The sequence below is a fragment of the Haliotis rufescens genome, unplaced genomic scaffold (genome assembly GCF_023055435.1).
Source record: "Haliotis rufescens isolate VD_foot unplaced genomic scaffold, xgHalRufe1.0.p SCAF_12, whole genome shotgun sequence".
In the NCBI taxonomy this organism is placed as follows: domain Eukaryota; kingdom Metazoa; phylum Mollusca; class Gastropoda; order Lepetellida; family Haliotidae; genus Haliotis; species Haliotis rufescens.
In genome coordinates this window covers 3,331,826-3,347,866 of record NW_025963802.1, presented here as the reverse complement: position 1 = coordinate 3,347,866, position 16,041 = coordinate 3,331,826, and the positions used below count along the sequence as shown (strand labels likewise).

General features: G+C 40.8%; 1 protein-coding gene across 5 annotated transcripts in view; it reads left to right on the top strand.

Moving 5' to 3' along the window:
• Positions 1-2,674: 2,674 nt before the first annotated feature.
• The window catches only part of LOC124138089 (PDZ domain-containing protein 7-like), an 88,262-nt gene continuing 74,895 nt past the window's right edge, over positions 2,675-16,041 (top strand). The window contains exons 1-3 of one of the 5 annotated variants that reach the window (XM_048393275.1): positions 2,675-2,906; positions 4,632-4,697; positions 8,418-10,137. In XM_048393275.1, coding sequence (XP_048249232.1) covers positions 9,768-10,137 — 370 coding nt within the window. In that variant the 5' untranslated portion in view covers positions 2,675-2,906; positions 4,632-4,697; positions 8,418-9,767. Of the gene's footprint in view, positions 2,907-4,454; positions 4,471-4,631; positions 4,698-8,417; positions 10,138-16,041 lie in introns of those variants that run through there. The other 4 variants (XM_048393274.1, XM_048393272.1, XM_046504609.2 and 1 more) reach the window with 4 other exon arrangements.

Below are 16,041 nucleotides of genomic sequence, written 5' to 3'. Positions count from 1 at the left end.
TTTTGTTAGCTCCAATGGTTCTTAAAAGTTTTTCAAAGTAGCAATGGCAATGTGGTTTGTTTTTCTCAAAATAAAAACAAATCTTGCTTTAGAAATTAGTTTATATATCGTTATTGTCTGTGCCGGTTTTCATAAACCAAACGTATTTTCACAGCAAGAAACAAACACTTTGCTTTTCTATTTAATTTTATATACACATATCGACAGTCTCATACATAAGTTATATACAGCGTTCGGCTACTTCGTGATCGGTGTCCATCATTCTGTTTGAAAGATTTATGGAATCTGTTTGATATCCGCGAAGCACGCACTTGACCCAGCCAGTGGCATTTGCGTGTGTTTGGTCTTAAACGGTGCAATCTGCAGTGAAACCATTAGTGTTGGAATCGTAAACCTCGGAGCGTCTGGCTGCAGGCCGACATGTTGCTTTACAACTTGTGATTCTGTTTGTTTAGCGAGGGGGGTGGCTGTTTGGGATAACTGAATGCTCAGATCCGCGTATTTGTTTGCCTGAGAGGTGGTTATATTGTCAAACAAAGTGCCATTTTGATCCATCAATAAAAGCATGTATTCAGTTTATAGGAAATTCAGACTTACTCTTACGAAATGATGACGAATCCCCCCCCCCCCCCCCCCCCCCCCCCAAGGCTTGTTGCATCAGGTAACCATGGAAACGTGTTACCCGTTTTAGCTACAGTCAGTGCTAGTTATCATCACCGCGTTGCTAAGAGATAATGATGTTCAGATTCAACAAAATGACAAAACAAACAAAAATGGTAAAAGTTGAAGAAACTTCTGCTGAACCGTTCTCTGTGATTATGTGGATTTATTGCTTAGTTCACCGATTTTTACTGCATGGACACAAACTGGGCACCATTCCCATGGTTAGATCTGAGAAGACCCCCTGTGGAGATTCCGCGCCCCAAGCGCCCAATGCTTATGGTGAGAACCGACTAGAATAAGGATCCAATGCGTGACGTGGCTATTTGTGTGTCCCCCCACTCGAAGATATAGACCTCTGACTCAATTTATTTTTATGCCTCCCTCATAGCTTGGGTAATACTGATTGCGCCCTAAAACAGCATTCGTTCACCGACTCAGAGAAGATGATCCATATACGCCCTGCGTTGCTAGGACACAGTTTTTGTTTTGTATGTTGTTGAACGCCGCACTCAGCAATATTCCAGCTGTGTGACGGCGATCTGTAAATAACCGAGTCTGAACCAGACTATCAAGTGATTGACATCATGAGCAACGGTCTGGTATGCGATGACATGCATTAACCAAGTCGCCTTTTGACACAGGTGGTCAAGTCGCCTAAGGCACAGGAATTCGTTATGCACGTTGCGTGCCTTTTTGTGCAAGAATCCTATATGATCGTGGGGACAATTCCGAGATCTGTGTTCGTGGATTTCACCAAAGTCATCACTCAGACTTTCCTCCTACATTCGGCTGACACCTTGATAAAAGAAGTGGCACTAAATACATAAACACACGTAATATTAAATTGTTAGCAAGTGTACTTGCACTTTGGGAATATGATGTTCAAAAATATGAATAATTGCTTGAGAAAATAAACAGTTAATGAAATAATATCAAAGCGGCGTTAAAACCAACTCACTCATGCGTTTTGGTATGTGAAGCCTGTGCATGTTAACGACTAGTCTTGCGCCATGACTTTGGAATATATATATTTACAAAATGTCCAGGAAAGTCGAGATCAAACTGAACCAAGTCTAATTTCTTTGATTCCACAGCTTATGAGGTGAGGTGAAATTCGGTTTAACGTCGCGTCCAAGATTATTGCACTTATATAGCGACGTGCATGCACGTGTATGTGTGTGTGTGTGTGTGTCCACAGCTTATGAAAACAGCAGAAGAGGAAAGGTTCTTTGGAGAAAAAAAAATACAATTCTTATGAAGAAATGTTTCCATAGACCACAGACCATATAATAGATAGAATTCTATTATATGATCTGCATAGACTAAGTGTTAGGCTAGTTAACGACGATCCAGAAGTGATAAATATCAGCAGACTCGCACCTCGTCAGCCTTCTTGCGGCTGTTGAGGAATAGCTGTGGAAACAGCCTGACGAACTGACGGCATTTTGCAGTTTATTGCTATCTTTCATTGGTCAGGGCCAATAAAACCACTTTCTTACTGCCTCGTATAAGTTAGGCAAGTGATTTATATGTGAAAAACCCATATTTGCAGATCCTGACTCTCTTTATTTCTAACTAATTTCACACCTGCATCAGCTCAGCTCTAATGCATCCTGCTCTGTGATTTACTTTAATGGTGATCTCCTCTACAAGTCATGATACCTGTTTCGTTTTTTAAGTCATTTGCCTCCCCGATCCTTTGATTTCAGCCATATATGCAACCTCAATCAAAGACCTTACCACGCGATGACTTAAACAAAAATAAATTAAAACCAGATATAACAACAACAAACAAACAAACTATAGACCTATACAAACAAACAAAATAGCACAATTAATTAACATGTTCATGTTGTCACACTCGGGATTCGAACCCTCATGTTTGATGTCTTCAAAGACTTGTACACCTTTGCGCCGGAAGTAGCCTACTCGCTCCTGTCCCTCGCGTCATCTGCTAGTAAACAGCTGGGACAGTCAACATGTGCCCGCTGGTATTATTGTGCTATGACAGCTGGGAGACAAATGGCATGTTTATTGAATATCGAATATAGGATGTTAGTGACTAGGTCTGTCTACGTATACTGTTAGGGAAACCATTGAGGGCCGAGAAAACCAGTTTTGTAGGAAGTCACCGATGCGACATCGTGTTTGTCAGACTGACTGACAGAACTGAAATTGCTGAAAATACAGGTGTTTTGCAAACAACTTCAAGATAGAACTTTGGATTGGATTTAATCAATTAGGTATGTATGTCGAACAGTGCGGTGTAATTAAACAGGAGAATCCGGGTTTAGATAGGTATTAGTGTTAATAATACATTTTAGGCTAGGGTTGGATCAATACATATATCGAGATACGTTGCGTCTTGATCACCTATATGCCTCTATGACTTCAAACACAGAGCGCACGTATGAGCCTTATTTGTGAATCATGTGTAAGTGTATGAAAAAAACATGAATTCTTTTAGTTGTCACTGAAACATCCTCAACCTGTTTATATTTATCTTGTCCAAAGCAAGAATCTTAATTGTTTCTTTTCATATATGTTTTGGTCAGTTTGAATGGAGGCAGGATGCAAAATGTAATATGAGTATAAGTGAGTGTTGTTTTACGCCGCTTTCAGCAATATTCCAGCAATATCACAGTGGGGGACACCAGAAATGGGCTTCACACATTGTACTCATGTCGGGAATCGCCGTGACAAGCAAACGCTTTAACCAATGTATGGCCCATTTGGAAGATTTAACCAATCGTGGGGTTTGTTATAAATAGGACAATGGGTTGCTGAAGACCTATTCTACCCCGGATCTTCACGGGTCTCTTATTTTGAACAGCCTTTATTTTTTTAAGTTTGTGTAGCAGAATTACTGTCCTTGTTAATATTATACCTCTCTTGGTTTTCTCTTGGTATTCTCCAAATTTAAGCTCTCCTTAATAAACTTCAAGACCAATCTGTAAGTAAGCTTTTTGAGCAGCCCTAACCAACTTTTCGACCACTTTCTGTCAGTAATCTATAAAAGCACCTCCAAACCAACTTCTAGACCAATCTGTATGTAATCTTTAAAAGCACTCCAAAATCAACTTCTAGACCAATCTGTATGTAATCTTTAAAAGCACCCCAAAATCAACTTCTAGACCAATCTGTATGTAATCTTTATAAGCACTCAGTTCTAAGCCCACAAATTTACATGACGATCTGTATTTTCTCATACATATTACAGATATTTTTTACAGAAAACACAGAAGTGCAGAAGGGGTATATAGTTGCCTAGTAACTATTACCGAAAACATTTTCGTTTCATTGAAGTTTGAACTATGTCTGTCTTCAACCACTCTATCTCTGACAAGCAGACCCCTCTGTCTCTTGTCAAAACGCCGGAGGAATCCGGTACATGAAATGATTGATGATGAAATCCCAGCTGACACCCAACACTTATGTTAATATCAGACTTAAATAGCTTCATTGAGAATATGTTCACATGAACCTCATTATTTAAAAATATAGTAAGAGACAGGTCACAAGAATTTTTAATATATTCATGCTCAGATTCGCTAGATAATCTCTTTTTACAAGTAAATCTGCTCAAAATTTTTGACAGAAAAGGTAAAAAAATAACAAAAGAAAAAATGCTATGAATGTAAGCTTATTTGAATCATCTTTCCGTTTGAGTTTTTAAAAAAATTAACTTAAAACTCGACCCCAGACCACCTTGAGTGAGTTTTCAACAAATCCAAGTTTTAAACAGGTTCTCCATCGCTTTCAGCTAGGGCAAAGAGGAAACAGAATGGAGGCAGGCGTGTTATACAAGTGAGGGAAATGGGGGTTTTATCAATGGAGTATACTTGTTATTTGCTCATCTAAAGCACGTTAAGGGTCAGAATGACATTCACAAAATAAATTTAGCATTTGTATTGTGGTGGTTTGTTGACACGTTACACATAAAAACCTGTGAGGTATCTCATTTGTAGACTGCAGCTTGTGGACGATGTTGCCTGTGGTTAGGTGGTCCCAGTTGATGTCACCCAGATACTAGGGTAAGTTATTTTGTCAGGTAATATGTCTTACTGACAAATGACAATGTATAAGACATGTTGCTGTTGATGTAAGGCTGGTATCTGATGTAGTAGCCTGTTTACACCACAGAATTGGCATTTCAGAATCATATGCTTTGTATGTTTGTTGGTATAATGCACACTCAGCAATATCCAAGCCGACAGCCTGTTGATAATCAAGTCTGGACAATCTAGTGATTGATATTGTGAACAACGTTTTACACTCTCGCAGTACGATGACACATTATCAACCAGGAGTCAGGTAGCCTAGTGGTTTAAGCGTTCGCTCGTCATGCCGAAGACCCGGGTTCGCTTCCCTACGGGGGTAATGCTATATTGGTGGCCGAGTGGTGCAAGACTTTGGCTCGATTCCCGACATGGGTACAATGTGTGAAGCCCATTTCTAGTGTCCCCAGCCGTAATATTGCTGGAATATTGCGACAAGCGGCATAAAACCATACTCACTCACTCACTCATTATCAACCAAGTCCCCATGTCTGATCCATTTGGTCAACTCTTCTGACCAGCTCAGGTCATATGCAGATATGTGGGGTTCACCAGGAAATCTAGAAAATTCAGACAGTGGTATTCAGGAAAGGTGGACGTTTATCCAGAAATGAAAATGTTGTATACATCCATGGTAGGGCTGGGACGAGTCCAAATTTAATACCCGGGTACCCGATCCCCTATTACCCGGCCCTACCTGGATACCCACTACAGGTCTCAAGAGTTGGAAACAAATTAATGTCTGAAGCTTTATCTTTACTCAGGCCTATACAAGTTGAAAGGAATGTGTGCATCGTCAGAGTGAGTGAGTGAGTATGGTTTTACGCCGCTTTTAGCAATATTCCAGCAATATCATGGCGGGGGACACCAGAAATGGGCTTCACACATTGTACCCATGTCGGGAATCGAACCCTGGTCTTAGGCGTGACGAGCGAACGCTTTAACCACTTGGCTACCTGACCGCCCCATGGGCATCGTCAGAAATAAATGGAAACATAACCACTGAGCTATAGTCATCAAGCAATATATCACGTGACTAACCACGGGTCTGGGTAGTCCTGTGGGCACCCGGGTCCTACTCAGGACCCACCCGACCCGAGTACTCGAGTTACCCGTCTCAGCCCTAATCCATGGACTTATCGTCAGGACAGCCTTGGAGCAAGGCTAAGCTACACGCTGTGAATGAAGTTCTAGGTTGGTTGGTTGGTTTGTTGTTTAACGCCGCACTCAGCAATATTCCAGCTATATGACGGTGGTCTGTAAATAATCAAGTCTGGACCAGACAATCCAATAATTGAAATCATGAACATCAATCCACGCAATTGGGATTGATGACATGCATCAACCAAGTCAGCGAGCCTGACCACCTGATCCCGTTAGTCGCCTTTTACAGCAAGCATAGTCACCTTTTACAGCAAGCATTGTCGCCTTTTACAGCAAGCATAGTCACCTTTTACGGCAAGCATAGTCACCTTTTATGGCAAGCATAGTCGCCTTTTACAGCAAGCATAGTCACCTTTTACAGCAAGCATAGTCACCTTTTACGGCAAGCATAGTCGCCTTTTACAGCAAGCATAGTCACCTTTTACGGCAAGCATAGTCACCTTTTACGGCAAGCAAAGTCGCCTTTTACAGCAAGCATAGTCACCTTTTACAGCAAGCATAGTCACCTTTTACGGCAAGCATAGTCACCTTTTAAGGCAAGCATAGTCACCTTTTATGGCAAGCATAGTCACCTTTTACAGCAAGCATAGTCGCCTTTCACAGCAAGCATAGTTGCCTTTTACAGCAAGCATAGTCACCTTTTACAGCAAGCATAGTCACCTTTTACAGCAAGCATAGTCACCTTTCAAGGCAAGCATAGTCACCTTTTATGGCAAGCATAGTCACCTTTTACGGCAAGCATTGAAGTTCTAGGGTCAATGTGGAGCATGAATATGACATCGAATCACAGTAATAGTAAACTAGGACAGACAAGTGCGTTGAATGTTCTGGAACAAGGTGCTGTAGTACAGGTTGTAGTGACTGTGTGTTCACCAGGTATTGAGAGGCTGTGAAGTGGCTCACTCACCGTGTGCCATATTGTTCCTGGTGGCAACCACTGGGACATGGGAACTCAATCAAAGTGGTGTCATTTGATACAGATTGCTCACAATAGCTTGGGTGAAGTGTAAATATTTATTTTGTGAATTTGAGCTTCTGTTATTCCCATTTGAGTTCTATCACACAATGAGTCTTACATAGTCGCACATGTTGTTCTGTAAAGTGAAACTACCGGGTGATATATCAAATACTCTTCACACAGCATAATGGCCCTGGAATGGATTTACTAAATGGAAAGCACTTGTTTGTCAGTAAAATACCCAGAATGACAGCATTGTATTTTTGAATTAACACAAGGGAATAAATGAATTTTACAGAATATTTCAGAATATTTTTTTATAATGTGTTTATTACATCAGAGTGATAATAGTGCTCAAGAGTGATCAGTGTCAAAATACAAGTCACCTCAAGTAAAATCAAGTACATGTACTTTAAGAAAAAAAATGATTAGATATTGGTCATTTATTTTTGTTTTTAATGTTTCTTTGGGTTTTTTTAATGTCTTTTGTTGTTTTTTGGGGGAGGATTCAGAGGGAATCAGAGGAGGGTCTCCAAAAAAAATGACAGTCTCTAGGGAAGGGTAATAAAAAATATTACACATATTTGTGGAGAGCCTGTACATAAGTCCATAAAAAACCTCTGACACATCGATCCCTTAAAGGAATATGTTACAAACAATCTAATTAAAATCAGATCTAAGTTCTCGGTGCCGCTAAACAAAGATCTGAGGACATCCCATTACGGGTCACGTCAAATCGACCTTTCGCGAACTCTGACCGACCAATGGAATTACTGACAAGAAGTCGACATTAGCCAATCAGATGGCAGCTTTCTTGTGCTTTACGTCACAAATTGCAAACTGGCGACTGCGCTTCGAAACATATTTTGACAAATTCTCTCTTAAAAATTAGAAACCTGAACAAAAGAACATTCTCGAATGGCTAATATATGGTCTAGATTGTATAGATTCAGTCGTTAAGCCCGCAACTATCGTTCAGAATACCCCATTTTAAAGTTTTCAAGGCTGCATGATCAGAAATCACATTCCGACTGTCACTTTCATGATCTGGTAAGTGACGCTCTGATTGGTCGGATGAAAGGTCTTTCTGACATGACCCCTTATGGGATGTCCTCAGATCTTTGTTTAGCGGGTGTAAATGCTGTGTCCAGTCACTGGGCTATATGTATTCTGTGGAATCAATTTCATGAGCTGACTTGGTTGATGCATGTCATAGTTACCCAACTGCATAAACGATGCTCACGATGTCAATCACTGGATGGTCTGGTTCAGACTCGATTATTTACAGACCGCCATCATATAGCTGGAATATTGCTGAGTGCAGCGTTAAACAACCAACAAACATCAAAATAAGAATATGTTCACATAACTTGTTCTTTTTCTAACTTTTGCAAAATGTATGTCTGTTCTAGGCTATGTATGAAGTATTTTGAGTCTACATTATTTATATTCAATGGAGTATGACTAATTATTCAAATAAATATATTTTACAATAGGACATTGTTATGTCATGACTCTCCACATATCCTGTTGCGTGTTGACCTGTTTCACAATGGTAACACTTCTACTTACAGCGCTGACGGGCAACTGTGACAGAAGACTGTGGCAGTGTCAAAGTGAGTGACAGTTGTGGGACTCCGTTGCCACGGTGATTTTTGTGACGAGGCACAAGAGGTTAATGACCTCTGTGGCATGTGGTGACAAGGTCACTGTTCTGAATGACAGTAATATTCTTCTGTTTTGAAAGAAAAGAAGTCCTTTGTGATATAAGAATTGGCAGAAATTTAATTTTCAATGATTAGTGGATGAATCACACTGACTCTTGTAAACCTGTCACTTATAGCACAATAGTCTCAATATATATGTGCAAAGTGTATTCTTGGAAAGAGGAACATGTAGGATTGTGTAGAGAGGACTGAAACAGGAAGTGAGCACATGACATTAATCTGACCTCTGACCTCTCAGGGGTACCCGGTAGTAGAAACTTTGGATTGGTATCTTTGTGCTGAGTTGACTAAAATACCACTGACTATTGTAAAATATAAGTTTATGATTTGTCAGTGACATTCCTACAAGGGGTAAAGAGATAGTTATTAAAGCCAGCTATATGGCATGGAACAAAGGACTGTAGTGCTCTACTGACTGTATCTGTCCGGAGGGTTTGTGAGGACTTCCTATTAAATGACATTGTGTTGGTGCTATTGACCCGAGACATTAGAGTGACATTGATGAATCTGCTTACACGCAGTTTGCCAATATCAGGAGCTAGAGTGGAAATTGTGACTGTGGTGTAGATTTATCTTAATTATTAGAAGCCTCGTCTCTCCATGGTTTGTCAGAAATATTGCATTTTTATAACATTATCATGTTATTCAGTGCCACACAAGGGATAGTGTATGAAAAAAGCCTATGTCATTAGAGCTAAGTCCTCATGCTATGCCCTTCAGCTGTGCCCTAAAGCTGTGCCCTAAAGCTGTGTCCTTAAGGTGTGCCGTAAAGCTGTGCCCTAAAGCTGTGCCCTAAAGCTGTGTCCTTAAGGTGTGCCCTAAAGCTGTGCCCTAAAGCTGTGTCCTTCAACTGTGTCCTTAAGTTGCATCCCTAAGCTGTGTCCTTAAGTTGCATCCCTAAGCTGTGTCCTTAAGTTGCATCCCTAAGCTGTGTCCTTAAGTTGCATCCCTAAGCCGTGTCCTTAAGTTGCATCCCTTAGCTGTGTCCTTAAGTTGCATCCCTAAGCTGTGTCCTTAAGTTGCATCCCTAAGCTGTGTCCTTAAGTTGCATCCCTGAGCTGTGTCCTTTAGATGCATCCCTGAGCTGTGTCCTTTAGATGCATCGCTGAACTACTGTGTCCTTAAGCTGTGTCCTTGAATGTGTGGATCAAAATTTCGGAATATACCAGTTTTCGTGGATCCTGATAAGGAGCTGCTATGGCATTTGTGAAGAAGCGGGAGAGAATGTCGAATCAAAGCATCTCGGGTGTGGGGCTCTCCAAGCGGGAGATCAAGAAAAACTACAAGTACCTGGTCCGGAGCTTGCTGACCGAAGCTGAGAAGGAGTTCATGTACCGCTGTGCCAAGAAGTACCAGCGATCACGTCACATCGAGATCTTCTGCCAGGAACTCGTACAGATCATCAACACCCCGGGCAAGCTTCGCCTCATGCCCTACATTCGCACCATCCTCTCCGAGTTTGACAAACACGACTTTGACAAGTTTGTTGCCAGGCTGGACTATAAGCTGGAAGGAAGAACCGACTTCACCATCAGATCGAAACCTGACACCTACTCTCACGCACCATGTAAGTATTGCCTAATGTTTCATCTCTTTTTTCACTACTTCCCCTGAAGATCTTGGTTACAATTGGCCTTCAGCAACCCATACTTGTCATAAACAGTATCTAACGGGATCAGGTGGTCAGGCTCACTGCTGTGGTTGATGCATGTCATTGTATATTGAATAGATGATGCTCATGATGTCAATCACTGGATTGTCTGGTCAAGACTTGATTATTTTCAGCCAGCCATCATATAGCTGTAATATTGCTGAGTGAGGTGTTAAAAAATATACAATATTCGCCTTACCCCCCACCACTTAGCTAGACAAATAGTGGAGGGGTGGACTGGCTTGAGCAGACTGTGATCTGTCACACAAGGTCGTGATCTGTAACACAAGGTCGTAAGAGACTATCACACACCTGTCATGACTTCGGCCAAGGAGGAGACGTTTTTTCACAAAACTGCAAGCTTGTTAAAAGTAAGTTGTAAGCCTACTGCCACTCAGGGCTAATTGGGATGTGAGTGAGTGAGTGAGTGAGTGAGTATTGTTTTACGCCGCTTTTAGCAATATTCCAGCAATATCACGGCAGGGGACACCACAAATGGGCTTGACACATTGTACCCATGTCGGGAATCGATCCCGGGTCTTTGGCGTGACGAGTGAACGCTTTAACCACTAGGTTCCCCGACCGCCCCAATTGGGATGTGAACTGAAGTGAGTGCTGCAGTCTGATTGTTGTGAAAGGTTGTTATACTGGATTAGAACCCGGAATCTTCCAAACGTTTTTTGATGCATATGAATATGTTTCTTGTATTTTCTTGTATCTGTTTTTAATTAACGCTGTTAAGTTGGGGGTGGGGGAGCAAACTATTTTTGGGGCATCAATTTCTCTGTAATGTCCACAAATCTAACACACATGCTTTTCTCATAAAAGTTTTTCATTTCAGAAAAATCAAATTTAACAAAGAGTTTATATGAGTGTCAGTAACATGAAGTTCAAATTGCCAAACCTATTATTCTCAGGTAATAATCCTACCCATTTTAATTACCTTTAGGACAGCATTATTTTCACTAAATACTTTAAATAGTCAGAATTATAAGAGATATAGTCAAATATAACATAAAGAATCACCGTCAGATAATTTAATACCAGACTCAATTATCCAATGAAACACTTATTCGGCATAAAAGGCAAAATAGCAGTGAAATTTGATATATACTAAACAAAAAAGTTAGGGATCAATAATATTTTCCAATATTTTTTTGTAGTGAAGACTTAGCACACAATTTCATAAAAACATCCCCAAAACAATCCCAATCCCTAATTTATTGTTCAGTTTATACGAATGGATGACTGAAAAATCAGTGACGACACCAGGCTAAACAGAACAAGTTAGGGATCATTAATATTTTTTTTGATATTTTTCTGAAATTGTGTGCTCAGTTTCACTCCAAAAATATTCATGATCCCTATGCAATATTAGCTTATATGACTTTGTAATTACATGTATATCTAGTACAGAGGGTAATATGTGAATTTCATGTACACTCAGTTAAAAATGATATATTCTTTAAAACATTTAATTGATATCCTCCCTCACACCCGTCATCCACACTCCCTCACTCACCCCACACACTGTCACAGTGCAGAGTTGTTGGGACTGGCTTGCTATTCACTGCAGAATACCTGAATGAACCGATATTAAAGAGAACCCATTACAGATTTGATGAATGATGTGAAGAACGTTTATGAGAATGAATGATAAAAACCTTCTCACAACTTAAAGAAGCAGTTTCCTGCCTACTCCCACCTTTGGTCTCCCCCCTCATTATTCAGTGGGATCATGGACAGGACAGGCATATGGTAATCTCACCTTAGAAAGGCTGCACAAGTTGTTATCCCCTACGCTTGATATTCTATTGAATATAAGTGCCCCAGTAACTCTGATTATTGTTATGAAGCTGTTGAGTATGAGTTACAGGTATCAGGTGTTTCTGTGATTGAGGCCAGAGGGGGCAGTTCAAGGTGTGGTACGGCATTTTTTTATAATGCCACAGAGTATCAGAGACCCCTGAAGATCCGGGGTAGAATAGGTCTTCAACCAACCCATGCTTGCGACTATGCTTGTCGTAAGAGGCGACTAATGGGATCGGGTGGTCAGGCTTGCTGACTTGATGTCAATCACATGATTGTCTGGTCCAGAGTCGATTTACAGACCGCTGTCAAATAGCTGGAATATTGCTGAGTAATGCGTAACACAACAACAAACAAATGTGTATCAGATTGGAATCTAAGTCATGAAAATGTCACATGTTTTTTAAAATAATTTTTTTTTAAAATAGAGCTGAAGTATTTTGCACTTCGACAGCACGATGTCAACACAAGACATGTGTTCTACTCATAAGAAGATAAAGACCACCCGATTCTTTCACATTACTATGGTTAATCTGTCATGGCACGATGGACGATAGTAATATAAAAGAATTGGATGGTCCTTAACTTCTTTTAAGTAGTGTATGTAACTGTCAGGCCTACTGTCCATGGAGTGCACAGTAATAACGAAAAGTAAAGCACAAATCTGACTTGTTTCTGTTACGTCCTTCCGGGTACCCATAAGATTGTATGGAGGAATATTCCACTTGCCAAGGGGTACCATGAAAGAGGGTAGATGAATACCAGTGTTGATGAACCACTTCTGAGCCTCACATACAAGGAATTGCATTATAGTGCAAGATTTTGTTGTGGACATTATATGATGTCAGGAGTTCTTAAACACTGCATGTACATCACGTTTGAGGACCGACTCCGTGGTCTAGTGGTAGAGCGTCCGCCCGGAGAGCGGAAGTTCCGGGGTTCGATCACCGGCCGCGTCATACCAAAAGATGTTAAAAGATGGTACTTGTTGTTACCCTGTCTGGCGCTCAGCATTAAGGGGCTAAAACAAGGACTGGTCGTCTCGGAGTCAGTGTACTGTGTCTGAGTGGGGTATTCATAGTAAAACTGTGGCATGGTATCTCAGTTGGCTAGCACTATAAATCGGCACCAGTCCGGACTAGTACAAGCACACACACACACACACACACACACACACACACACACACACACACACACACACACACACACACACACACACACACACACACACACACACACACACATGCATGCACGTCACTATATAAGTGCAATAATCTTGGACGCGACGTTAAACCCAATTTCACCTCACCTCAATGGACGTTTGTCCATTTTCCAAAGCTTAGTTTACTGACTGTTGTCACAGCGAAACAGTTTGCTCAGTTAACTCAAGTTTTTATGGCTATACCTCTGTGACATTGTCAACGATGATCAGTTCCGCACTGAATCAGTTCCATCCGGAACAAATATTGCAACATCTTCCCAAGGCAAGGGAGTTAACTCACTGTAAAAGTCCAGTTACAACCCTTGCCAAACTATATTGGAATTTCCGGTCTCAATTGTAGCGCCACCAGTGACTATTAAAAGTTATGTCCCTCCTACTGACCAATCAGATTCCACCTCTCATATCACTTGCATTTGCTTCAAACAAAATGGCTTACCTTGCAAAGTGTATCAAATCCCATGAGCACCTATGAAAAGATTTTGAAAATATCTGTCTATGCTGAGTTGGCAGTACACATGCTATACAAATCCTGCAATTTTGATTGGACTGTGCATAAACTCAGTCCAGCCAAAATATAACTTCATAATTGCAGCCTTGTTTGGCAAGGATGGAAACTGGACCTTTAAAGTCAGTTAACTCCCTTGCCTCGGGAATACGATATTGCAAGTGTAAATTTATTTTGGAACATTTTTCCAAGTAAAAAAAAGATTTCACGACATGTATTACACAAAGTTCACTTTCAATTTGAGGCTCAGAACTAATCATTGAACCCTCATATATCTGGTTGTAACAACCTAACCACACACACTGACCCATAATCACTTAAAGAAATCACTCAAAGTGTTTTGAGACCTTCCCCATAGTATTAGTATTCGAAACACTGCAATAATCATAATTGTATCAGTCCAAATTACAACTGTATATCTTGTCCACTGAACTCGGTCATGCTACACGCCCCCACAGGCTGTCGTATTGGGATTCACTCAGCCGGATCACTTCTCAGGCCTCGGACTCGTAACCTCTTTTGTGTCCCCATGTAGACTACCTCGATACGTTACACACGCGACAGAGAACCGTACACACGCCACAGAGAACGTTGCACACACCACAGGGAAGCCTCGGGCACAGAGCCAGTGGTTCAAGTATTGACAGAGGAGTTAGTTCAGGGAGATTAAGCGATCATACCAGCTGGGAACATACAAGAATATAATCCCTAAATGGTAAGTTTGTTGATTCTGTTTTGTTTGTTTGTTGTTTAACGCCACACTCAGCAATATTCTAGCTATATGATCACGGTTTGTAAATAATCGAATCTGAACCAGACATTCCAGTAACTGACATCATGAGCATGGATCTGTGCAATTGGGATACGATGACATGCATTAGCCAAATCAGCGAGCCTGACCACCCGATCCTGTTAGTTGCATCTTATGACAAGCTTCGGTTGCTGAAGGCTAATTCTTACCCGGATCTTCACGGGTTTGTTGATTGTGAGGGTCGTTACATTTTGGCTACAAAATTCAGTATTGGCCAGTTGTTATCCTATTACTGTATCTGTGATTATCTTCCTACCCATTGGAAAATGTTAGAACTTACTTATGTAGAGCCATCGTCATAGAGCTGGAATATTGCTGAGTGCAGCATTAAACAACAAACTTACGTCAGTGTAAGTATGAGTTGAGGATAAATGCCTCCACTTTAATTATGTACCAGGTTACATCCTTCCTTGTCAGATTGCTGACAGTGTTAACCTCCTTGGTCATATGGGGGCGGTCGGGTAGCCTAGTGGTTAAGGCGTTCGCTCGTCAAGCCGAAGACCCAGGTTCGATTCCTGACACGGGTACAATGTGTGAAGCCCATTCCTGGTGTCCCCCGCCGTGATATTGCTGGAATATTGCTAAAAGCGGCGTAAAACCATACTCACTCACTCCTTGGTCATATGGACAAAGTGTCTGACCCTCATCAGAAGTCCTTGTCGTAAGTGGCAACTAACGGGATTGGGTGGTCAGGCTCGCTGACTTGGTTGATGCTTGCATCGTATCCCAATTGCGTGGATGGATGCTCATGATGTCAATCACTGGATTGTCTGGTCCAGACTCAATTATCTACAGACAACCGTCATATGGCTAGAATATTGCTGAGTGCGGCTTTAAACAACAAACAAAAAAACAAAACATCATGTCAGGGTAGGAGGAATGACTAGCCACTGAGATCAAAGATATGTTGCTGGTAGACAAAGGATTATATAATCAGAGAAAACATGAGAACCTGGAATTCAAACCTTGATCAATGCAACTAAGGGAAGCAACTCTGCACAGTGAATTATGTGCCCTTAGGCAACTCGTCCACTCTTGCCGACCTTCAACAGTTAGTAATACAAATGATGAACCCAGTCGTGTGATTTACACCATTCTCATGTGCCCAAAGAGAATGAAAACATTTTTCAGATCACAACATTTTATGTTTTCCTCAAATTTATTGCAAATACGACTTTAATTTTCAAGCATATCTGTTAAATGTCTTTCAAAAGTTTATCTTGTCACACGGTTATCATGTACTGAGTTACCGTTGTAAAATCTTATTTCAAGTTTTAGTAATAACCACATGACAAGTAATTTAAAAATCTGACACATTTACATATGATCTAGACGTAGAGTGTAAACAGAGCATGCAATGTATTTGATAAAAATAAATGGAGGCATGTAGTTGCTTTCTCCTCTGCTTACACACTAGAAATGGTGCCCGGAGGTCAAGGTTGTTTGAATTTTGAAGTTAAAAGAATAAAAAAT